The sequence below is a fragment of the Carassius gibelio genome, chromosome B2 (assembly GCF_023724105.1).
Source record: "Carassius gibelio isolate Cgi1373 ecotype wild population from Czech Republic chromosome B2, carGib1.2-hapl.c, whole genome shotgun sequence".
Lineage (NCBI taxonomy): Eukaryota > Metazoa > Chordata > Actinopteri > Cypriniformes > Cyprinidae > Carassius > Carassius gibelio.
In genome coordinates, this window is record NC_068397.1 from 22,024,337 (window position 1) to 22,050,839 (window position 26,503).

The following is a 26,503-nucleotide window of genomic DNA, read 5'->3' on the forward strand; positions in this document are numbered from 1 at the left end:
AGTCTACCAATATAAAACATTTGGGAATCTGAAGAGTTTGAATACACCTTCTGGTGCTACTTGGACACGTCATCAGTGAAAAACACGGGGTCATAGGGTGTTTCGGGTCTTTAATCTTCATACACCCTCACCCGGGCGACCCAACCGGGGGTGATCAGTCCCCGGCTTGTGTCCAAGTGGCAGGTTGCTCCACGGATCCCCCCTACGGATCCATAGCCACCGAGAAGCCCTCTCTGCGGCCTCTAAGATGTTTGTGGTGGCTTTTTTCAATTTGAAGTCCTTTCACTCCAAGGAGTTTGAGGGTTCGCATCAGTGAGTGGCCAGCGAAGCCTCGGCACCCGACCTCGACTGGCTCGCAGCGAGTTTTCCAGCCATTGTTCCGACACTCCGAGCTGAGCCCTGCGTACTTAGCCCTCTTACGCTCGTGGGCCTCTTCAATACGGTCTTCCCAGGGGACAGTTAGTTCCAGGATAACCACTTGCTTGGTAGACTCAGATGTTAGCACCATGTCTGGGCGGAGAGAAGTGGCTGTGATGTTGCCTGGGAACTTAAGCTGTCTTCCAAGGTCAACCTGAAGCTGCCAATCACGAGCAGTGGAGAGGAGCCCCACCGTAGAGCTAGGCCGGTGGAATTGTTCCTTCTGCCCAGCTCTAATGAAGGTGATTGTTTGTTTGGGGGCTGCCTGGGTCTTGCTGAGCTTGATCGCTGTGCAGATGGAGTCCGCCAAAGCCTTTAGCACCTGGTCGTGGCGCCAGCGGTACCGCCCTTCCCCTAGCGCTCTTGAGCAGTTGCTCAAAATGTGCTCCAGTGTGCCCCTCTTCTTGCACAGCTTGCACTCAGGAGTGTCTGCCAGGCCCCAGGTGTGCAGGTTAGCTGGGCTTGGGAGGACATCATAGACGGATTGGACAAGAAACTTGATCCGAAATGGCTCTGCTTTCCAGAGCTCTGCCCAGGTTATTCTGCGTGGATCTGCATGTTCCCACCTGGTCCACACTCCTTGTTTGGACATGCTGGCCATTTTGGTGTAGCTTTCTTCCTCCACCTCTGCTCGTATCTCGTCCTGAATCAGTTTGCGCCTCTCTTTTCCATGAGCCAGATCATAACGTGGCTTGGGAAAACAACCAAGACCTGCTCGTCCCATTGCCACGGAGCCCACCAGCGTTTTGTGCCTTAGTCGTGCCTCAGCTTTAGTGACGGCTTCTTGCGCCTGCCACTTTCTCCCGGTCTTCACGAGGATTCCTGCTGCTGCGACTTTTGTGTCTTTGGAGTCCCTGTACATCAATACCTCTCTGGAGCAGGTGACTTTGAACTCCTCTGATAGTCCACTCAAAGGAAGATGCAACTTGGTGGAATGGCCGTAAAGGGCAATGCTGCTCAAGGACCGAGGGAGCCCCAGCCATTTTCTGAGGAACTGGCTGATAGACTTCTCTAGAACCTCGACTGTTGATGTGGGTACCTCGTAGACTAATAGGGGCCAGAGTATTCTTGGCAAGACTCCGTGCTGGTAGATCCAGGCTTTGAATTTTCCAGGGAGACCACATCTGTCAATCGCAGTGAGCCAGGTAGTCAGGTCGCACTTGGTTTGTTTTATGGCAGCTGAGTCCTTCAGGGAGCTATCAAAGAACTTCCCCAAGCTCTTGACTGGTTTTTCAGTCACTGATGGAATCATGGTCTCTCCCAGGGCAAAGCGGAAACGGTCGGACACTTTACCCTTCCTTAGGACCAGAGACCTGGACTTGGCAGGCTTGAAGCTCATCCTTGCCCAGGAGATGAGCCGTTCCAGCCCCTGGAGAAGCCACCTGCACCCTGGAACAGATGTTGTCATCACTGTTAAGTCGTCCACGAAGGCTCTTATGGGGGGCTGACGGGTCCCAGATTTTGACTTGGGCCCTCTGCATTCCACCTCGGCCGACTTGACAATCATGTTCATGGCCAGTGAGAAGAGAGATACAGAGATTGTGCAGCCAGTGATTATCCCCTTTTCAAGTTGATGCCATGAGGATGTTACTTGGCCTGAAGAGACTCGTGCGCTGAAGTTGTAGTAATAGTCCATGATGAGGTTGCAGATCTTGACAGGAACATGGTGTCTTACCAGTGCGGTTTCAACGAGCTTGTGTGGAATAGACCCGTAGGCATTGGCCAGGTCAAGCCAGAGAGTTGCCAGATCTCCTTTGCTCTCCTTAGCCTCCCGGATCAGCTGTGTCACCACCCCTGTGTGCTCCAGACATCCAGGTACTCCTGGGACTCCTCCCTTCTGGACTGAGGTGTCAATGTAGGTGTTCTTCAGGAGGAAGTCTGACAGACGTTGGGACACGATTTTGAAAAAAATCTTGCTTTCAACACTGAGCAGCGAGATGATGCGAAACTGATCAATGTTGCAAGAGCCCTCCTCCTTCGGAATCCAGACTCCCTCAGCGTACCTCCATTGTGCAGCTACTTTCCCTCTCCGCCAGATCACCTTCAGGATCTTCCAGAGACGTCTGAGGAGCTGCGGGCACTGCTTGTAGACCTTATAGGGGACCCCGCTGGGACCGGGAGCGGAGCTGGATCTTGCCGCTCTAACGGCTTCTTCCACCTCTTTCAGCGTGGGTTCAGCGCTGTCGAATTGGATCCCTGGTTCAGGTGGCGCCACCAAATCCCTGCAAGGTTCAAGGTCATGGTCCCTCAAGGTGTCACTAAAAGTGGCGTGGAGATGGTTGTCGATCTCCTCTACCGGGCAAGCGAGGTGGCCACTTTGCTTCTGGCCCAGTAGTTTCTTGATAAAGCTGAAGGGATTGCCAATGAAAGCACTACGTTTCTGAGCCCTTTCCTTGCCCTTCCTTCGGTGCCGTTCCGCTCTCCTCAGTGAGATGAGTCTCTTCCTTATGATGTTTGTGAGTTCTGACAAGGCAGCCCTTTCTTCTTCCTTGGCCATCTTGAACTGACGTCTCAGGGATTTTAGTTCTTGTCTCAGCTGACTGATCTTGGCTTCTCGCCGGTTGAGCTTCGCTGGATTCCTACCTCCTCTTCTTTCCTCGACACCAAACCGCTCTGCTCCCATGTTCATTATGATGGTACACATGGTCTGGAGCTTCTGGTCGACACTGCCCCTTGAGATGGATTCCAGGCACTTGTCTACATCCTCGTCCAGCTTAAGCCACTCCTTATTGTTTGCGGCAGGCCACTTCACCCTACGGTGTTCCGATTTCCTGCTTGGTGGGGGAATTTGTGTGGCATGGAGGTTCCGGGTACTGTGGGGAGATTCCGGACCCGGCTCCTCCTCCGTCTCACCAGGTTCAGCAGCCGGTGTGACAGTAACTGCTGCCCCAGCTGCCGTACCTGAGCGTAGCTTCACTTGATCCCTCCTGAGGCAGGCCATCTTTGCCTGGTGGATCTTCAGGCCCTTCAGGTTTTTGCAGACCTTGCTGCAAATACAGACTGCGCTCGTAATCCGTTGTACATTTGCTTGGGTCGTTACCGGTAATTCCGTCCGATTGGGATGCTCATTCTCCCCCCCTCTCGGGTATCCCTGGGGGTATGTTTCTGTGGGGTTCTTCGTAGCTTGTTGTGGGTGCTCCCTCTCAGGAGCTGCAGGTCGGGGGGCTAGCCCTCCCTGCCCCCGGTTGCCGTCTTTCCGAGCTGTCTGCTGTCTCTCCAGCCGTCGCCACTCTATTCGTGGATGTCATCCAGACTTTCCTGGAGGTCACTGGCTGTGCCAGGTAGGTTTGAGTTTGAATACACCTTCTGGTGCTACTTGGACACGTCATCAGTGAAAAACACGGGGTCATAGGGTGTTTCGGGTCTTTAATCTTCATACACCCTCACCCGGGCGACCCAACCGGGGGTGATCAGTCCCGGGCTTGTGTCCAAGTGGCAGGTTGCTCCACGGATCCCCCCTACGGATCCACAGCCACCGAGAAGCCCTCTCTGCGGCCTCTAAGATGTTTGTGGTGGCTTTTTTCAATTGCAGTCCTTTCACTCCAAGGAGTTTGAGGGTTCGCATCAGTGAGTGGCCAGCGAAGCCTCGGCACCCGACCTCGACTGGCTCGCAGCGAGTTTTCCAGCCATTGTTCCGACACTCCGAGCTGAGCCCTGCGTACTTAGCCCTCTTACGCTCGTGGGCCTCTTCAATACGGTCTTCCCAGGGGACAGTTAGTTCCAGGATAACCACTTGCTTGGTAGACTCAGATGTTAGCACCATGTCTGGGCGGAGAGAAGTGGCTGTGATGTTGCCTGGGAACTTAAGCTGTCTTCCAAGGTCAACCTGAAGCTGCCAATCACGAGCAGTGGAGAGGAGCCCCACCGTAGAGCTAGGCCGGTGGAATTGTTCCTTCTGCCCAGCTCTAATGAAGATAAAGGATAATTAATGTTCACGTTATTTTTTGACATGTTTTCAAATAGATTTATAATAGTCCTATACTGATTTTCTGTCAATAATCTCATTCAATAATGAGAATGTACTAAATAAATAAGAAATATTATGCAGTAGAAATACTAACCAGCTGGAAGATGTAGTGTTAAATATGAACCAGTGAAGACTCTCAACAGAACCAGTGTAGTTACAAGAGAGTTTCACTTTCTCAGTCTCCGTGGCTAATGCTGCATCACTGTATGGGGTGATGACATCTTTAGCTCTGTTACCTGCACCAAAAGATTATTTAAGTATGTTTAAGATGAGATACTGTAATGCAATGATGATTATACATGTAAGAATTTACCTTGAGTTAAAGTCAGCAGTATAAGCACACAAGTGAACATGATGATAGTTGCTGCTTGCCTCAGTGATCTGCGATGCTGATTATCACTGAACTAATCTGTTTCACAGCCCTGTGTTAAGCTCCACCTTTTGACATAACCATTTTATAATCTAGATCTACAATTTGCACTTTTGTGAAACTTTCCCAATATGTATTATTACTTAAATGTATCAGGAGCCAAGCGATACCACTGCAGAGTGCAGACTAATCGCTGAGGACTAGCTACAGGAAAGAGTTATTGTGTCCCACTCTGTCCCAAAAACTTCAGTTTAGACTGGTTACATAAAATTCCCAAAACTCAGGGCATGTCCAAATCCACTTTTGCTGTTTTAACGACGGAAAAACAGTCTAAAAAATGGTCTAAACGTGTTGTCCCCATTCTCTTGAGTAATGGGTGTTTTTTGGGCGTAACGTGCAATAAACCAATCAGTCTCATCTTCCATTCCCTTTAAGAGCCAGTTGTGCTCGTGCCATGACAGATTTGCTATTTACACAGCATAATTTGGCAAGCGCAAAAACAGAAAGCATCTCCGAGATGAAATGGAGCTGCTCGTGTGCGAGTAAATAGATAGCCTTATTCTGATACATTCGATGGCTATCCATTATTACATGTAGGTATTTTTATATTTAATTTGCCTACAAAAAATTCTTATGCTTTGCAACCCTTTAATTTTTAATATTTGGCATGTTTGTGTGCTGCTGTGTGTAACTTTGTTTAATAAGCAGCATGTGCGCTCTTGAAATAACAAAAAAAAAAACACGCCAGACTTTAGACCAGGTTTGAGTTGTTCTATGAAGAAGTCTATTTTCAGTTCCTTAAAATAGCAATGCTCCTGCAATGCGCCTGGACAGACATCTTTTTAAGACCAGCACGCCCATGGGCGCAAAAATGAGCGCAAATGCATTTGCTAATTAAACGACATGGCGTTGGATGGGAAAATGCTAACAGCGCCGGACTGAAACTAACAAACACACTTGCGCATCATCTGCAAGACTGTAGATCTGTTAGACCAGCACACCCATGGGCGCAAAAATGAGCGGAAAATGAATTTGATAATTAACGACCAGGCGCTGTATGATAGGGCCCTACATGTTCAAATCATAATCTGCTGTAAGAGTGATATTGTTTTTATAATATTTACTATGTAAGCAAACATTCTTCAAACAATACTATAGTTTGAATACAAAAGTGGCTCTCAAAAAATCTGACTCACATTGACAGGCAAATCCAGCCAAATGAATGAGGATTTATGAATCACATTAACACAACAGTCACTTTTTCATAGAAATAATTGCTGAAAGAAAACTTTATGCTTATTTTTATTTATCTCAGTTACGTTTTAGCAGGTGTTGCATATCCTGTTATTCACAGAGGCTTTGTGGCTGACATAAAGTGCAGCTGCGGTTTGATTTTTAGTTTATCAAATACGGTTCAAAGCATTTATTTTGTGTGTGAGTTTTTGTAAAGCCTCTCAGGCATTTTGTATCACTGGGCTCCAACTCTTAGAGCACAATAATAGAGAGCTGAATCTGACAGAGTTACACTGTTAATAGTGAGTTCAGTGGATGTTCGGGCTGTAGTCGTCTGAAATCGACGGTCTGGTATATCCTCACTGCTCCATGATCGAGCACCTTTACACAATATAAACTGGGGTTCTTTGTTTGGATACTGTCTGTACCAGTAAAGCATAACAATATTGCTGCTTGTATCATATGAGCAGCTCAGTTTCACAGATTCTCCTTCTTTACTGATTATATCGTCCTTGACTTTTGGTTCAATGCTGTCAGCAAATACACCTGCAAGAGAATGAATTATATTTCATAAAAGTTGAATTATACTCCTTTGTAACAATATATTATATTAGTGTTCTGATTTATATCTACATAATTAAGTATTTGAATCTGCAGTCTGTTTTAGTGCAGTGCTAATTTACTTTACCTGGTACTGTTATAAGAATCAGTAGAACACATCTCTCCATGGTGAGAAAATAACTTATAAATAAGGCCCATCAACATATGCTTGATAATTTGAATGTAATGGAAAGTCATTTGTGCAGCTATCATGTCTGTAAATGTGGGTGTGGTTTCTGATGTTTAGACCACCTTCTGTCTTTCCACATTAAACCTGAGATAACTGTCAGTTAACAGGATTTCCTAATGATCTGCTATAGAAAGTCTCTTTATGTGTTTGATATCTTTCTGCACTCTGTGTGTAGGGAAAATACCATGATGCTTTGAAAGTTAAACATCATTTAATAAGTTCAGACTGAATGTATTGTTTCTGTTATAAATTCACCCCCTTGTGGCTGATGACAAACACATATATGAATAACAAAACTGGTGTATTCATAATAGAGACCAAAAAGTAGCAAAAATGCTCTTACAAAACAATGAACGATAATTGTTAACTTTTGTTGTCACATCAGAGCAGTACGGATGCTGAGGAGTAGTTACAGGACAGAGTAACATTTTCTTCCTCTTTCTTATAAACCTCAGTCTGGACTGGTGTGATGACAGTCATAAAACTGCCACCTTCAAAATCAAGAGTCAAATAATCAATTTATAGAAATTCAATATCTATAAAAATGGACTAGCACAAACACCACACTTACTAATCTCAACTAGACAAAATAATAGAAACACCAAATAAATTGAATACTTATATATAAGAGAACCAATCAAAACCAGTTAAGCTGAGTAACATTTCGATCATAATCAGGATCAACTAAACTTTCTGTTCGTCCTTGTCACAGATGATGTGTCAGGCAAACTCCTCCCCTTAAAACTATAATCGAAACAGCAGAAGTATTGTATAAGAGCTCATCTGTTTCAAGTAATAAATGAGTTAAAGCTTATGACACACCTCAGGAGTGTCTTTAATAACGACAATTTACCTCCAGTTTATGTCTGATAAAACACTTTCAACATAAATCTGTGTAACAACTATTTGGTTTGCAGGGCTAATGTTAATTGGCAACTTAGGTCTAAACACATTATCATCTGTGCAGTGTTGTTAATTTTCTGGTCACTGTACCATACTTGGCTTCACATCATGTTAATTTCACTAGCCTTTATAGCCCGTGGCTAGTTGCAATCAAACAGAAGGTATTAAAGATGCATGGAATCGTTTGTTGTTCTGTACTTCGGTCACTTAATTTTAGTCAGTGTAGATCAACTGCTGATATAATTAAAGTCACCCAAAAATGTACATTTACACAAATAAAAAAAAGAAAAGAAAATTGTACTCACCCTCACCCAAAGTTTATTTCCTCTTTGGGAACGCTTTGGGAATGCCCCTGTCTGCTTATGCTCTGAATCACATAGGAAATCAGTCCAGCGGAAGGGTGAAACCTCACAGGTGGGATGACATAGTGACCAGGGCCCGGTTCCCCAAAACGTTCTTATCACTAAGTAGTTCTTAACCTATTCCTTAACCTCTCTCTTAACCTTATAGCATGATTCCTGACACGTTCATATGCTAAGTATATTTTCTGTAAGTCACACTTTCGTAAGGTTGGTCTGGACCATTTGTAAGCTCTCTCTTAGCATTGTCTGAGCTCAAGACAGCAGTCTTTAGAAATCAGCACAGCGCAGTACAAGTCAAACTATGGTATGTTGACAATGTTGTGGCTCAACAATTATTTTATGTTCTGGACATTTTAAGACTCTTAATAAATTATGTTCGCAATGGATACAGGCCTATTTATGAAGTTGACTTTAAGTGGTATCAGAACTAATATGGTGGTAATTAGCCTATAGGCTATTTCGTAATGTAAATAAAGCGAATTGGCAATTACTTTTGATAATTAAAATCTGGCAAACAATTTGGCTCTAAATGGCTGATCTATCTATAAATGGGTAAGCATGTTGGTGTCCAGTTCCAACGTGTCCTTGTATTGAATCAAAAACGTAGCTGGATGCGGAGCCGTTTAGTCCATGTCAATTTTTTTATTCGGCAAAACTTAAGCCCTTTTGACATTTTGCCTGATGTGGCTATATATAAAAAATGCCTCCCAAGACAACTCATTATGGATCAGCTGGACCTTCTCAGACCTGCGCTTGCCAGGCTAACGCTGTAGAATTTTGTTTTAAGCCCTGAAGTCCAGCTGCTTGCAGCACTTGTTTTTTTTCTTTTTCTTTTTCTTTTTTGCTACAGAGAGCTTCATCGAGGTCGTGGGAGAGGGCTACGGCCTAATCAAGACCTCTGTGTGGAGGTGTGTCCACACTGTCACCAACGGCGTTCTGCGCCATGCCGGGGATTACATCCTAGTGGATGGCACTCATCCCTATCGCCAATCCATCAGTGATCGATCAGGCGTATATCGCGAAAGGGATACGCGGCCATAAACGTGCAGGTTATAGTGGACCATAGGGGTGTGATCTCCGACCTGGTGGCAAGGTCCAGCAAAGCTTCAAGTTCCTCTGACAGGAAGCTTGGTACCCATTTTTACGTTGCCTCCCCGCCATATTCTGTATCTCTCTCTCTCTCTGTTCATTGTAGATAGGTTGTTTTTTATTGAAAACATTAACCAATTGCAATCAATACCGCATTAAACAGAAGTAACTACAGCTGCTTGCCATTCAATTCTGATTGTAAAGTACCTTACCATTAATATAAAAGTGTATCATATAATTTTTTTAAGTCGTTAAACCCATGTCAAGAGGCGGCACAAGTGGCACAACGGGATAAGGAGGGTGGATGATTAGCGAGGGATACCCGGTAAGTCTAACTGTCACAACATATTGTGTGAACATATTACTGACCATTTGATCATTTAATAGTCTATATTTTACTGATAACTTAAACTATGTTAAAATAAATGTTACTGTAATAATTTGAGGAATGTTTCATTTGCATAGAATGTATTGTCTTTCTTAACGCTGTATTGCACCTTCATGTGAAGTGGAAAATCGATTCCTGAGCAATCGATCCCAACTAATTCAGCAGCATTACTTTGGACAGCACTCTTGTAATGTCGCATGTAAGAGGCAGCGTGTTAAGAAGCTTCCTAAGGGAAACTTCGGGGAACACACTTAGGAACATAAACAACTTTGGTAAGATATATCTTTCGAGGTCTTCTTAGCGTGCTATGAGTGAGCGTTATCGGGGAACCGGGCCCAGAGCACTTAAAAGCTCATCAGAAACAAGCAACGTTAGCTTCTGTTTTCAGCAAGCACTCTGTGTGAAATGTGTCAGTCTTACTTATTGTTGTTTGTAAAACAGTGCACAGTCGCCTCTATATGGGGATTCTCCCTGAGGGACCTCATGATCAAGGTCAAACGGCGATGTTTACGTGCCTTAGACATGCGAAAGAAACCTTGGTTCATGTCACAAGGCTCTGTGGTGGGGGATCCGTCGTCCTGTAAAGGTAACAATGGATGCCTCCCTCACGGGCTGGGGAGTGATCATGAATGAGACTGTGGGAACGTCCCCAATGCATGTGGCACATCAACTGCTTGGAGATGCTGGCCGGGTTATGTATCGTTCCTAGAGGTAAAGCTGAATTTTGTTGCCATATTTCTTGTATCCCTGTGAGCGACTTGCTTCAACTTATCAGAAGTTAATGCTGCATGATATTTCGCCATTCCAGTGGATTGATTATAAATATGATTCAGAGCGTGGGCAGACAGGGGCATTCCCAAAGCGTTCTCTAAAGCAGTGTCTCATTACCTCTGGTTACAAATGTAACCTGGGATGTTCTTCATTGGTCCAAACAGCTGATAAAAGCATCAAGTACTCCACATGACTCCAGTCCATCAATTAAACGTCATGTGAGGCCAAAATCAATGCGTTTATAAGAAACAATTTCATCATTAAGGCATTTTAACTTGAAACTGTAAGATGATAACTAAGACAAGATGACTTTTTTATAGGATTAAGTAATATTATGTAGAGAAGACTCATATTTTAGATTGTAGCAACGGTTTGAAGTTAAAACCTTTTAATGATAAATCTGGCTATTAGAAATGTGCTTTTGGCTTCATGTGATGTTAACTGATAGACTGAAGTTGTGTGAATTATTTGTGTATTACTGTGATGTTTTTTATCATCTGTTTGGACTCTCATTCTGATGGCACCCATTTGCTGCAGATCCATTAGTGAGCCAGTGATGTAATGCAGCATTTCTCCACATCCGTTCTGATGGAGAGTAAATACACTTTCAACAAATTTTCATTTTTGGGTAAACTATTCTAAAAAAAAAAAAAAAGAATAAAAAAAAGAACTACAGTTTAATTGTAAGATACATTTATTCACTTTCTGGCAAATAGTGATATTAGCATGAACATTTTTTTTTTCAGAGGCTTTTATTAGAGCATGCCAAAAAGAGTATTAAAATTTTAATCTTTTATACATTCCTCCTTCTTTTCTTCAAGCAGGTGTTACAATATTGTGTTTGCGAAAGAAGTGTTGTGGTTTGCAGATGATATAACGGTGGTCTAATTCTTATTTGATCTATTTTTTAAAGGCAAAAAAACTACATGTGAGTTTTTGTAAAGCCTCTCAGGCATTTTGTATCACTGGGCTTCTACTCTTAGAGCACAGTAATAGAGAGCTGAATCTGACAGAGTTACACTCTTAATAGTGAGTTCAGTGGATGTTCGGGATGTAGTTGACTGGTGTGGTTTATTTAGACCTCTGTCTTTCATTTCCTTATAACCAAGATGTTAATATTGTGCCTTTAGTCAGTATATTAATATCATAAAAATAACTATCATTCTTGTTGAATAAGTCTCTTCCTATGCTATTTCGATTTTATCAGCGAGTGTAACTTTATGTTCATTATGTTACTATAAGGATCATTTAAAGCTAAACATTTTTTGAGGCACGCAAACCCAGAGCAAATCTAGGCCCAGTGGACGTAGTAGCACCTAGTCTAAAAAGTGTGTCGGTATCTGAGGCGCTTGCGTCTGCTGCAATGTAGTCATGAACATGATTTATGAATCTTAGAGTTGTATCATATAACTCCCGAGGGTTGCATTTGGGTCGGGATGCTGGTGATAAAGCACAACGGATTGTTATTGACAAACTTTTGGGGAATGTGGATATTTTATGTTTACAAGAGACCTTTTTATCAAAGCAAGATCTTGATAAACTTAATTCTCTTCATGAGGATTTTCATGGTGTGGGAGAATCCACAACTGATTTGAATATGAGAATATTGCGTGGCAGGATACCAGGGGGTGTGGCCATACTCTGGCATAAGAAATACGATCCTCTGATTAGTGTAATTAGATTAGAGGTAGACTGGTGTATAGCAATCAAAGTGAAACATAATAAGAAGGTCTTTGTAATCCTGAACGTGTATACTCCATATGAATGTAGTCATAATGAAGATGAATATATGAATAGGCTTGCTTTCATAAGTGCTTTTATAAAGGAAAGTTCATGTACAAGTATATTTATATTGGGGGATATGAATGCTGATATCTCTGATCATAAGTCGTTGTTTGGCCAACAGCTAATTAGGTTTTGTCACGATAGTAAGTTGACTTTTTCCAGCCAAATATTATTGCCTGCAGACAGCTATACATATATCAGTGAGGCATGGAATACAACATCTTGGCTGGACCATTGTATATGTACAGCAGATGCACATGATTCCTTAGATAAAGTTGAAATATTGTATGATCTGGCCACAACAGACCACATACCAATCTCAGTTATGTTAAATATTGAAAGTTTACCTGGGATGACTATTTGTGAAAATTTGGAACAACATGGAAGATTAGATTGGGCAAGACTCACAGTAAATGATCTTCTGGGATATAAACTAATGACAGAGAAGAGGTTGAGTAATGTGGAAGTGCCAACTGAGACAATTATGTGTGATAACACAGATTGTAAGAATCCTAAGCACAAGTATGATCTATGTCTGATGTATGATGAAATGATGGATTGTTTGGATAATGCTAGTAGACCTTTTTGTCAAAAAAGGGTTAAAAATTATAATTTAAGGGCTGGATGGAATGAATATGTCTATGAACTGCATTTGCGGGCCAGAGCAGCATTTAAAAACTGGGTCTTAATGGGTAAGGCTAGGTATGGCCCAGAATTTGAGGAAAAGAAGCTGGCAAATGCTAAATTTAAATATGCTGTACGGTATATAAAAAGGAACGAGATGTCGATAAGGGCAAACTCAATGGCCAAGAACTTTCAGCATAATAATTGATGGGGTTGTTGGGGCGGGGAATATTGTTGTTGGGGCGGGGAATATTGTTAATTTATGGAGAAAATATTATGGAGATATTTTTAATTGTGTTGAGAGGAAGGAATTTAAAGTTGGTCATGTGGCGAATGATGAAGGTATGATAATTACAATTGATGAGGTCAAGTACGCAATTGAGAAACTGGCTGAGAATAAAGCTTGTGGTCCAGATCGCTTAACTTCTGAACATTTGAAGCATGCTAGTCCAAGGATCTCAGTGTTACTTGCTTTATGCTTTACAGGATTTTTAGTCCATGGTGTGTTACCTGATTCCATGGTGTCAGTTTTACTGGTACCGGTAATTAAAGATAAAACAGGTAAAATAACTGGTACAGAAAACTATAGGCCAATTGCACTGGCAAGTGTAATTTCTAAAGTATTTGAGCGAATCCTTATGGATAGGCTTAAAGAGTATCTAACAACCACGGATAATCAGTTTGGTTTTAAAAGTAAGCATGGCACTGATTTATGCATATATTCATTAAAGGAAGTAGTTAGTAAGTATAATCTACATAATTCAACTGTTTTTTTGTGCTTTTTAGATGCATCTAAGGCGTTTGATCGAATTAATCATACTAAGTTATTTTTTAAATTGCAAGAAAGAGGGGTTCCCCCATACTTTATAAGAATATTATATTTTTGGTATGTACATCAAACCTTAAAAGTTCAATGGGGTAAGAACGTATCGGAACCGTTTTTTATGACGAATGGGGTTCGGCAAGGGGGGATATTGTCACCACTTCTTTTTAACCTGTACATGGATGGTCTTTCTGTGGAGTTGAATAATTGTAAGACTGGATGTTTAATAGGTGATAGTCTCATTAACCATTTGATGTATGCTGATGATCTGGTTATTATGTCTCCTTGTAGCGCAGGATTACAAAAGCTGCTTCGAGTATGTTCAAGGTATGGTGTGCAGCATGATATAAAATTTTATGTTAAAAAGAGTGTGATTATGATTGTTAAAACCAAAGAGGACCTTAAGCAAAATTTTCCTGCTTTTTATATAGATGACCAAGTATTGAATGTGGTAAATAAAGTGAAATACTTGGGTCACATCATTAGAAATGATTTAAATGATGAAGATGATGTGCAGCGCCAGTGCTGTAGGTTATATGGGCAAGCTAATATGCTGGCTCGTAAATTTTATATGTGTACTGATGCTGTTAAAATAGCTCTATTTAGGGCATTCTGTACATCTTTTTATACAGCTCACTTATGGTGTAGGTATGCTAAAGCTAAAATGCAAAAACTCCAGGTGGCATTTAATGATGCGCTAAGAATTTTGCTTAAACATCCAAGGTGGACAAGTGCAAGCCAATTGTTTGTATCTAATAATGTACCTACTTTGCATGCTGTCTTAAGGAAGTGTATGTATAATTTCATATGTCGGCTGAATGATTCAAAAAATGGTATCATAATGGTCTTAAATGATGTTACATTAAGTGATACAAGGTATTTTTCCAGCTTGCGGAAGCATTGGAATGCAAGCTTGTATGTCTTTTAAATTCTCTGTGTGTATTTTCCTCTTAATTCTTTCTTCTTTTCATATGGACCATGAGTCTGAAATAAAGAGTAATAATAATAATAATAATTAAGCACAGTGTCACCAAATTACACAAATTCATAGGGTAATATGTACAATCTTCTTTTCTGTTCCTTGCACATGAATTCCTTTCTGATATGGTTTGGCATTCCCTCTGAAATGTTTTAATGTACAAAGCACCCTCCAGTGGTGGTGTGACAAACCTTTATTTACAACATTCGTGAGTCTAACGAAGATTACAGTCAGATTCTTGTACGGTGTGTTGAGTGTTTCCTGTCACTGTGGGCTCTTATCTTCTTTTCTGGGACTGATGGATAGTCCAGAAACTGGAGGATTTGCTTCAATAACATGTCCTGAATAATCCAGGATGAGGAACTGTGGTGTTAAACCTGCATATTGTCGATATCAGTGAAGACTCTCAACAGAACCAGTGTAGTTACAAAAGAGTTTCACTCTCTCAGTCTCAGTGGCTAATGCTGCATCACTGTATGGGGTGATGACATCTTTAGCTCTGTTACCTGCAACAAAAGATGATTTAAGCATGTTTAAGATGAGATACTGTTATGCAATAATGATTATACATGTAAGGATTTACCTTGTGTTAAAGTCAGCAGCATAAGCACACAAGTGAACATGATGATAGTTGCTGCTTGCCTCAGTGATCTGTGATGCTGATAATCATTGAACTAATCTGTTTCACAGCCCTGTGTTAAGCTCCGCCTTTTGACATAACCATCTTATAACGCACATAAATTACATATATTATTATGGATAGATACCTAAATCTGATTGCAGTTGTCTTTTTTTCAAAGTAATGTCATTTTGTACAGTATTTCTCAGATTTTCTGTAGCAGTGCATGTCTCTATAGCACATCCCCTTAAAGATACAGTCTTCTTCAGACAATCTGCTGTAAGAGTGATATTTGTGTTTTTATATTATTTTCAAACAAACATCCTTAAAACAACACTTTAGTTTGAATGCAAAAATAACTCTTGAAAATGCTAGAGCTAATGCTAGATAAATACCTTTGACAGGCAAAGTCAACTAAATGCATAAAGAGTTAATACGCTAGGAATCATTATCATGTGCATAGCATGTCACTTTCTCATAGTAATAACTGCTGAATTAAGTTTTATGCTTAATTTCATTTATCTCAGTTAAATTTTAGCAGGTGTTAATGTTATTTACAGAGGTTTTGTGGCTCACATAAAGTGCAGCTGTGGTTTGATTTTTAGTTTATCAAATACGGTTCAAAGCAATTATTGTGTGTGTGAGTTTTTGTAAAGCCTCTCAGGCATTTTGTATCACTGGGCTCCAACTCTTAGAGCACAATAATAGAGAGCTGAATCTGACAGAGTTACACTGTTAATAGTGAGTTCAGTGGATTTTTGGCCTGTAGTCGTCTGAAACCGACGGTCTGGTATATCCTCACCGCTCCATAATCGAGCACCTTTACGCAATATAAACTGGGGTTCTTTGTTTGGAAACTGTCTGTACCAGTAAAGCATAACATTATTGCTGCTTGTATCATATGAGCAGCTCAGTTTCACAGACTCTCCTTCTTCACTGATTATATCATCCTTGACTTTTGGTTCAATGCTGTCAGCAAATACACCTGCAAGAGAATGAATTATATTTAATGAAAGTTGTATTACTCCTTTTGTAGCAATATAAAGTATGTCAGTTTTCTGATTTAAAATCAAGTGCACTTTACCTGGTACTGTTATGAGAATCAGTAGAACACATCTCTCCATGGTGAGAAATGAACTTATAAATAAGGCCTTTTAACATATGCTTGATGATTTTAAGTTAAAGGTAAATGTATGAATGTAATGGAAAGTCATTTGTGCTGCTATAATGTCTGTAAATGTGGGTGTGGTTTCTGATGTTTAGACCACCTTCTGTCTTTCCACATTAAACCTGAGATAACTGTCAGTTAAAAGGATTTCCTATTGATCTGTTATATTTACATCTTTGATTATCCTGCACTCTGTGTGTAGGGAAAATACCTTAAAAGTTAAACATCATTGACTCAGTTCAGGCTGAATGTATTGTTTCTGTTGTAACTTCATCACCATGTGGCTGATGACAAACATATACATGTATCACAAAACTGGTAAATGCTCCAACAAAACAGTATATGATAATCGTTAACTTTTGTTGTCACCACAGAAATTTCAGAAATATTTTCCCAGGTTTACTCTATTTTGGCTTACATTACTTTTTTGAAGACTATGAATGAGGAGCATGAATAAAGCAATTTTAAAACATTTCATTATAACAATCATGAATTCAACATTAACATTGAATTTTAATCAACAGTGTATGTCTGTATTTTGAATGCAAAACTCTGTAATTCCATATCAGAATTATATTTTCTTAAGAGATGACGTATAACTGTGTCACTGCAGATCTGTAATAGTCTTTCAGGTTTTTTTTTTTGTTGTTGTTGGTTTCTTCTAGCACACAGTGCTAAGCAGTATATTTCATATTTATATTATAATATATGTAATATATAGTATTGCTGTTGGGAGGGTTCTTGTACAGAGTTCTTGTGTTTCCTGTCACTGTGGGCGTCAGGGCGCAGTAGTACAGAGCAGAATCTGTCAGTTTAGTGGAGGAGATCTCTAGAATCACATGGGTTTTCTCTTCATTCACTTTCCCAAAGAATCGTGGATCTCGAACCACAATTTCTGACCTTTGTGTAACTTTTCCTGTAGAATGTAATATTATCAAAAGAAATTCAGGAGCTGATCCGGGAAACTGGCGATACCACTGCAGTGTGGATGCTGAGGAGTAGTTACAGGACAGAGTAACATTTTCTCCCTCTTTCTTATAAACCTCAGTCTGGACTGGCGCGATGACATTCGCAAAACAGCCACCTTCAAAATCAAGAGTCAAAGAGTCAATTTATAGAAATGCAGTGAACATAAAAATGAAATAACACAAACATCACACTTTACTAATCTCAAGTAGACAAAATAATAGAAAAGCCAAAACAATTGGATACTTACATATAAGAGAACCAATCAAACCAGTTATGCTGAGTAACATGTTGATCATAATCAGGATGAAGTTCTAGTTCAGCACAAGATGTTCTTCAGCTAAACTTTCTTTTTCTTGTCACAGATGATGTCTCAAGCAAACTCCTCCCCTTAAAACTATCATTGAAATAGCAGAAGTTTAAGAGCTGATTAAAATGACTTTCTGTTTCAATGAGTTCAATGAGTTAAAGCTTATAACACACCTAAAAATAGTCTTTGATAATGACAATTTACCTCCTCTTTATGTCTGATAAAACACTTTCAATACAAATCTGTATTTTGCATGACTAATGTTAATTGGGAATTCAAGTATAAACACATAATTGTATCATGTTTACAGTCATATTTGAAGGTGATATGAAAGACGCCTCTGAATGTTAATAGGTGCTTGACAGTGATGCACTGTGTGATCTATCTTAGTTTCTGTGCAGTGTTGTTAATTTTCTGGTCACTGTTCCTTGTTTGGCTACATATCATGTCAATTTCACTAGCGTTTAGTCTGGTTTGTTGCAATCAAACAGAAGGTATTAAAGATGCATGGAAACGTTTGTTGTTCTGTACTTTGGTTACTTAATTGTAGTCAGCCTAGACCTATTATGGATAGAGTTAAAGTTACTCAAAAATGACTCATCCTCAGCCAAAGTTTATTCCTTCAATGGAACAGATTTGAAATTTTAGAGTCTAAACAGCTGATTAATACATCACAATAATCCACATGACTCCAGTAAACAGTTAATGATTTTAAGTGAAAAGCTGGGTGTCTGTATGTATGAAGTCCATCATTAACGCAATTTAACTTGAAATCATTGATTCTGAATAAAAAATTACTCCGTAATACATGATGTTCACTCTTTTTAACTGTTTTTGCTTGTAAACAGTGTCAAAGTGTCTGCATATTTCTCTTCTGCTTCAGACAAGATTACTTTTTTAACGGAGAAAGCAATATTATGCATAGAGGACTCATAGTTTAGATTGAAGCAATGGCTTATAGCTAAAGACTTTTATTAATAATAAATCTGGCTATTACAAATGCACAGCTTTTGAACTCACATGATGTTCATTTATTGACTGAAGTCATGTGGATTACTTGTGGATTATTGTGATGTTTTTATTATCTGTTTTGATCTTATTCTGACGGTGCCCATTCACTGCAAAGGATCTATTAGTGAGCAAGTGATGTAATACTTAATTTCATCAAATCCATTCCAAATTTATCATGGATAGCATGAGAACAAATACATTTTTAGAAAATGTTGGGTAAACTGTTCCTTTAAAAAATGAAACAGTTTAATTGTTAGATACCCTTATTTATTCTCGCAAGTGGTGATTTTTCCATGAAAAATTTTATTTTAAGAGGCATTTGTTGGAAGATTTATTGTGAAGATGTATTAATTGTGTACAACATTTATTGAAATTAATCTTATTTTGAAGTTCTCTCCTCATCAGTTTTTTTTTTTCTTCCAGCAGGTGTTACAATATTGTGTTTATGAAAAAAAAAGTTGTTGTGGTTTTACAGAAGAAATGATTGTGGTTTCATTTTCCTTTGTTTCTTTTTTTTTTTTTGAGCCAAAAACTACATGTGAGTTTTTGTAAAGCCTCTCAGGCATTTTGTATCACTGGGTTCCAACTCTTCGAGCACAGTAATAGAGAGCTGAATCTGACAGAGTTACACTCTTAATAGTGAGTTCAGTGGATTTTTCTGATGTAGTCGACTGAAACCGAGTGTCTGGTATATATTCATATCTGCTCCATGACCGGGCACCTTTACGCAGTAAAAAATCTGGTTCTCTATTAAGATACTGTCTGTACCAGTAGAGCTCAACATTAACACTGCTTGTATCATACAAGCAACTCAGTGTTACACGCTCTTCTTCTTTTCTGTAAATATTAGATTGCTCTGGTTGAATGCTGTCAGATAATACACCTAAAAGACAATTGGACAGATTTCAGAACAGGTCACATGGCTTTTCCACTTATTCAAAAATACATAACATTTGTAAATGAAAATTACAATAACAAAACAGTTTCTTAAACAAATGTAATGTTGTTGTAATGGAGAAAAAATATGAGCATGACTAAATCATTTTAATATACATTATGTTTGAGTCAAATGTTTTATACCTGGTGCTGTTATTAGAATCAGTAGAAAGCATTTCTCCATGCTTGAAAGGTTTACTAACTGTCTTTGTAAAATGAAATTATGGTTTATGTATGTAGTGGCGTATTATGCAACCGCAATGTGGGTGTGGTTTATTTAGTCAACCTTCTCTGTTTTGTCTTATTAAAATCAGAGATGATAAGATTGTGCCTTCAGTCAGGGTACATTCATTAAATTATGTTTATGTAACTATAATGATCGTCCAAAGCTGAACAAAATAAAGGCAATTTAGCGGAGTTAGAATATTCAGTATTGTAAAGTGCAGTTTGTGTCTATTGCATTATATTTGCAGTCTACTTAAATATTTTGTTATGGTCTGTTGATTGACTTTTATATACATTATTGATCAAGAACATTTTGTGCGGGAAAAAAATGATTGATTTAATAAATTCAGAGTCAGGTTTTACCCAAGGATTTTTTTTTTATTTTTTTTTTTTACTTTAAGGATATTAAGCGTATTCTTCAGTTTTTAAGATTTTTAGCAATGTGTCATTATTCATTTTCATGACACTGAAGAACAATTTCACCAAATTACACAAATGTAGAGGGCAATATGAACTGTCTTCCGTTTTTCCTTGCACAGGTGAATTAATTTCTGATACAGTTACAGAAGGTGACCTCTCTGAAATGTTTCAATGTACACAGCACCCCCCAGTGGTGGTGTGACACATTTATTATCTCATTTACATAATCCACAAGTCTACCAATATAAAACATTTGGGAATCTGAAAAATATAAAGGATAATTAATGTTCACGTTATTTTTTGACATGTTTTCAAATAGATTTATAATAGTCCTATACTGATTTTCTGTCAATAATCTCATTCAATAATGAGAATGTACTAAATAAATAAGAAATATTATGCAGTAGAAATACTAACCAGCTGGAAGATGTAGTGTTAAATATGAATTTGAATGTAAAGTTAATCTATGTGGATGATGTTTGTTGTTTTTGACATCTCATTTTATGACTGTAGAGTCAGTCATGTTCTTGTACAGTATGCTGAGTGTTTCCTGTCACTGTGGGCTGCAGAGCACAGTAATACAGAGCAGAGTCTGATACAGCAGCAGAAGAGATGATCAGATCCACACTCATATTTTCTTTTCTTGAACTGATGGATATACCAGAAACTGGAGGATTAGCTTCAATAACATGTCCTGAATAATCCAGGATGAGGAACTGTGGTGTTAAACCTGCATATTGTCGATACCAGTGAAGACTTTCAACAGAACCAGTGTAGTTACAAGAGAGTTTCACTCTCTCAGTCTCCGTGGCTAATGCTGCATCACTGTATGGGGTGATGACATCTTTAGCTCTGTTACCTGCAGCAAAAGATTATTTAAGCATGTTTAAAATGAGATGTTGTTATGCAATGATAATGATACAAGAATTTACCTTGTGTTAAAGTCAGCAGTATAAGCACACAAGTGAACATGATGATAGTTGCTGCTTGCCTCAGTGATCTGTGATGCTGATTATCACTGAACTAACCTGTTTCACAGCCCTGTGTTAAGCTCCGCCTTTTGACATAACCATTTTATAATCTAGATCTACAATTTGTGAAACTTTCCCTGTAGTATGAAATATTACTAAAATGTATCAGGAGCCAAGCGATACCACTGCAGAGTGCAGACTAATCGCTGAGAACTAGCTACAGGAAAGAGTTATTGTGTCCCACTCTGAAAATATGAGTAATTCTCAAAAAAATAAGAGAGATCATACTAGATGCATGTTATATTTTATTTAGTACTGTCCTGAGTAAGATATTGTACATAAAAGATATTAACATTTAGTCCACAAGACAAAAAAATTGCTGAAATTATTAAAATAACCCCACTCAAAAGTTTGGGAACCCTTGGTTCTTAGTACTGTGTGTGGTCACCTGATGATCCTCGACTGTCTTTCTGTTTTGTGATGGTTGTGCATGAGTCCCTTGTTTGTTCTGAACAGTTAAACTGAGCAGCGTTCTTCAGAAAAATCTTTAAGGTCCTGCAGATTCTTCAGTTTTCCATCATCTTTGCATATTTGAACCCTTTCCATCAGTGACTTAAAGTATTTTTATATTTAATTAGCCTACAATGAATTCTTATGCATTGCAATCCTTAATTTTTTTATATTTGACATGTTTGTGTGCTGCTGTGCATTGCACCAGACTTTAGACCAGGTTTGAGTTGGTCTATGGCGAAGTCTATTTTCAGCTCCTTAAAATAGCAATGCTCCAGCAATGCACCTGAACAGACATCTTTTTAAGACCAGCACGCCCATGGGTGCAAAAATGAGCGCAAATGAATTTGATAATTAACGATCTGGCGCTGTATGATAGGGCCCTACATGTTCAAATCATAATCTGCTGTAAGAGTGATATTGTTTTTATAATATTTACTATGTAAGCAAACATTCTTCAAACAAACTATAGTTTGAATACAAAAGTGGCTCTAGAAATATCTGACTTACATTGACAGGCAAATCCAGACAAATGAATGAGGAGTTATGAATCATATTAACACAACAGTCACTTTTTCATAGAAATAATTGCTGACTGAAAACTTTATGCTTATTTTTATTTGTCTCAGTTACGTTTTAGCAGGTGTTGCATATCCTGTTATTCACAGAGACTTTGTGGCTCACATTAAGTGCAGCTGTGGTTTGATTTTTAGTTTATCAAATACGGTTCTAAGCAATTATTGTGTGTGTGAGTTTTTGTAAAGCCTCTCAGGCATTTTGTATCACTGGGCTCCAACTCTTAGAGCACAATAATAGAGAGCTGAATCTGACAGAGTTACACTGTTAATAGTGAGTTCAGTGGATTTTTGGGCTGTAGTCGTCTGAAACCGACGGTCTGGTATATCCTCACTGCTGCTCCATGATCGAGCACCTTTACGCAATATAAACTGGGGTTCCCTGTTTGGATACTGTTTGTACCAGTAAAGCATAACACCATTGCTGCTTGTATCATATGAGCAGCTCAGTTTCACAGACTCTCCTTCTTTACTGATTATATCGTCCTTGACTTTTGGTTCAATGCTGTCAGCAAATATACCTGCAAGAGAATAAATGATATTTCATGAAAGTTGAATTATACTCCTTTGTAACAATATATTATATTAGTGTTCTAATTTATATCTACATAATTAAGACTTTGAATCCGCAGTCTGTTTTAGTGCAGTGCTAATTTACTTTACCTGGTACTGTTATGAGAATCAGTAGAACACATCTCTCCATGGTGAGAAATGAACTTATAAATAAGGCCCATCAACATATGCTTGATAATTTTGAGTTAAAGGTAAATGTATGAATGTAATGGAAAGTCATTTGTGCAGCTATAATGTCTGTAAATGTGGGTGTGGTTTCTGATGTTTAGACCACCTTCTGTCTTTCCACATTAAACCTGAGATAACTGTCAGTTAACAGGATTTCCTAATGATCTGCTATAGAAAGTCTCTTTGTGTGTTTTTTATCTTTCTGCACTCTCTTTGTAGGGAAAATACCATGATGCTTTGAAAGTTAAACATAATTTAATAAGTTCAGACTGAATGTATTGTTTCTGTTATAAATTCACCCCCTTGTGGCTGATGACAAACACATATATGTATAACAAAACTGGTGTATTCATAATAGAGACCAAAAAGTAGCAAAAATGCTCCTATACAAAACAATAAATGATCATTGTTAACTTTTGTTGTCACAACAGAGCAGTACGGATGCTGAGGAGTAGTTACAGGACACAGTAGTTACATTTTCTTCCTCTTTCTTATAAACCTCAGTCTGGACTGGTGTGATGACAGTCATAAAACTGCCACCTTCAAAATCAAGAGTCAAATAATCAATTCATAGAAATTCCCCAAAATGTTCTTATCACTAAGTAGTTCTTAACCTATTCCTTAACCTCTCTCTTAACCTTATAGCATGATTCCTGACACGTTCATACGCTAAGTATATCTTCTGTAAGTCACACTTTCGTAAGGTTGGTCTGGACCATTCGTAAGCTCTCTCACTTAGCATTGTCTGAGCTCAAGACAGCAGTCTTTAGAAATCAGCACAGCGCAGTACAAGTCAAACTATGGTATGTTGACAATGTTGTGGCTCAACAATGATTTTATGTTCTGGACTATTTAAGACTCTTAATAAATTATGTTTCACAATGGATACAGGCCTATTTATAAAGTTGACTTTATGTGGTATCAGAACTAATATGGTGGTAATTAGCCTATAGGCTATTTCGTAATGTAAATAAAGCGAATTGGCAATTACTTTTGATAATTAAAATCTGGCAAACAATTTGGCTCTAAATGGCTGATCTATCTATAAATGGGTAAGCATGTTGGTGTCCAGTTCCAACGTGTCCTTGTATTGAATCAAAGACGGAGCCGGACGCGGAGCCGTTTAGTCCATGTCAATTTTTTTATTCGGCAAAACTTAAGCCCTTTTGACATTTTGCCTGATGTGGCTTTATATATATATATATAAAAAAATGCCTCCAAAGACAACTCATTATGGATCAGCTGGACCTTCTCAGACCTGCGCTTGCCAGGCTAACGCTGTAGAATTTTGTTTTTTAAGCCCTGAAGTCCAGCTGCTTGCAGCGCTTGTTTTTTGTTTTTTTTTTTGCTACAGAGAGCTTCATCCAGGTCGTGGGAGAGGGCTACGGCCTAATCAAGACCTCTGTGTGGAGGTGCGTCCACACTGTCACCAACGGCGTTCTGCGCCATGCCGGGGTTTACATCCTAGTGGATGGCACTCATCCCTATCGCCAATCCATCAGTGATCGATCAGGCGTATATCGCGAAAGGGATACGCGGCCATAAACGTGCAGGTTATAGTGGACCATAGGGGTGTGATCTCCGACCTGGTGGCAAGGTCCAGCAAAGCTTCAAGTTCCTCTGACAGGAAGCTTGGTACCCATTTTTACGTTGCCTCCCCGCCATATTCTGTATCTCTCTCTCTGTTCATTGTAGATAGGTTGTTTTTTATTGAAAACATTAACCAATTGCAATCAATACCGCATTAAACAGAAGTAACTGCAGCTGCTTGCCAATCAATTCTGATTGTAAAGTACCTTACCATTAATATAAAAGTGTGTCATATAATTTTTATAAGTCGTTCGTTAAACCCATGTCAAGAAGCGGCACAAGTGGCACAACGGGATAAGGAGGGTGGATGATTAGCGAGGAATACCTGGTTCGTCTAACCATCACAACATATTGTGTGAACATATTACTGACCATTTGATCATTTAATAGTCTATATTTTACTGATAACTTAAACTATGTTAAAATAAATGTTACTGTAATAATTTGAGGAATGTTTCATTTGCATAGAATGTATTGTCTTTCTTAACGCTGTATTGCACCTTCATGTGAAGTGGAAAATCGATTCCTGAGGAATCGATGGCAACTAATTCAGCACCATTACTTTGGACAGCACTCTTGTAACGTCGGATGTAAGAGGCAGCGTGTTAAGAAGCTTCCTAAGGGACACTTCGGGGAACACACTTAGGAACATAAACAACTTTGGTAAGATATATCTTTCGAGGTCTTCTTAGCGTGCTATGAGTGAGCGTTATCGGGGAACCGGGCCCAGAGCACTTAAAAGCTCATCAGAAACAAGCAACGTTAGCTTCTGTTTTCAGCAAGCACTCTGTGTGAAATGTGTCAGTCTTACTTATTGTTGTTTGTAAAACAGTGCACAGTCGCCTCTATATGGGGATTCTCCCTGAGGGACCTCATGATCAAGGTCAAACGGCGATGTTTACGTGCCTTAGACATGCGAAAGAAACCTTGGTTCATGTCACAAGGCTCTGTGGTGGGGGATCCGTCGTCCTGTAAAGGTAACAATGGATGCCTCCCTCACGGGCTGGGGAGTGATCATGAATGAGACTGTGGGAACGTCCCCAATGCATGTGGCACATCAACTGCTTGGAGATGCTGGCCGGGTTATGTATCGTTCCTAGAGGTAAAGCTGAATTTTGTTGCCATATTTCCTGCATCCCTGTGAGCGACTTGCTTCAACTTATCAGAAGTTAATGCTGCATGATATTTCGCCATTCCAGTGGATTGATTATAAATATGATTCAGAGCGTGGGCAGACAGGGGCATTCCCAAAGCGTTCTCTAAAGCAGTGTTTCATTACCTCTGGTTACAAATGTAACCTGAGATGTTCTTCATTGGTCCAAACAGCTGATAAAAGCATCAAGTACTCCACATGACTCCAGTCCATCAATTAAACGTCATGTGAGGCCAAAATCAATGCGTTTATAAGAAACAATTTCATCATTAAGGCATTTTAACTTGAAACTGTAAGATAACTAAGACAAGATGACTTTTTTATAGGAGAAAGTAATATTATGTAGAGAAGACTCATATTTTAGATTGTAGCAACAGTTTGAAGTTAAAACCTTTTAATGATAAATCTGGCTATTAGAAATGTGCAGCTTTTGGCTTAATGTGATGTTAACTGATAGACTGAAGTTGTGTGAATTATTTGTGGATAATTGTGATGTTTTTTATCATCTGTTTGGACTCTCATTCTGATGGCACCCATTTGCTGCAGATCCATTAGTGAGCCAATGATGTAATGCAGCATTTCTCCACATCCGTTCTCATGGAGAGTAAATACATTTTCAACAAATTTTCATTTTTGGGTAAACTATTCTAAAAAAAAAAAAGAAAAAAAAGAAATACAGTTTAATTGTAAGATACATTTATTCACATTCTGGCAAATAGTGATTTTAGCATGAACATTTTTTTTCAGAGGCTTTTATTATTGCATGCCAAAAAGAGTACTAAAATTGTAATCTTTTATACATTCCTC

General features: G+C 39.2%; 1 pseudogene and 2 gene segments (V, D, J or C); all 3 read right to left on the reverse strand.

Annotated features, from left to right (window-relative positions):
- Positions 1–39: 39 nt before the first annotated feature.
- LOC127951250 (uncharacterized) lies at positions 40–3,214 on the reverse strand (annotated as a pseudogene).
- A 17,386-nt stretch (positions 3,215–20,600) lies between these two features.
- Positions 20,601–21,208, reverse strand: LOC127951256 (T cell receptor alpha variable 9-2-like). The segment is given in 2 exon segments: positions 20,601–21,015; positions 21,089–21,208. Coding segments are annotated over 2 exon segments (384 nt in total).
- A 1,211-nt stretch (positions 21,209–22,419) lies between these two features.
- LOC127951453 (T-cell receptor alpha chain V region RL-5-like) lies at positions 22,420–23,101 on the reverse strand. The segment is given in 2 exon segments: positions 22,420–22,733; positions 22,876–23,101. Coding segments are annotated over 2 exon segments (354 nt in total).
- Between the last annotated feature and the right edge of the window lie 3,402 nt (positions 23,102–26,503).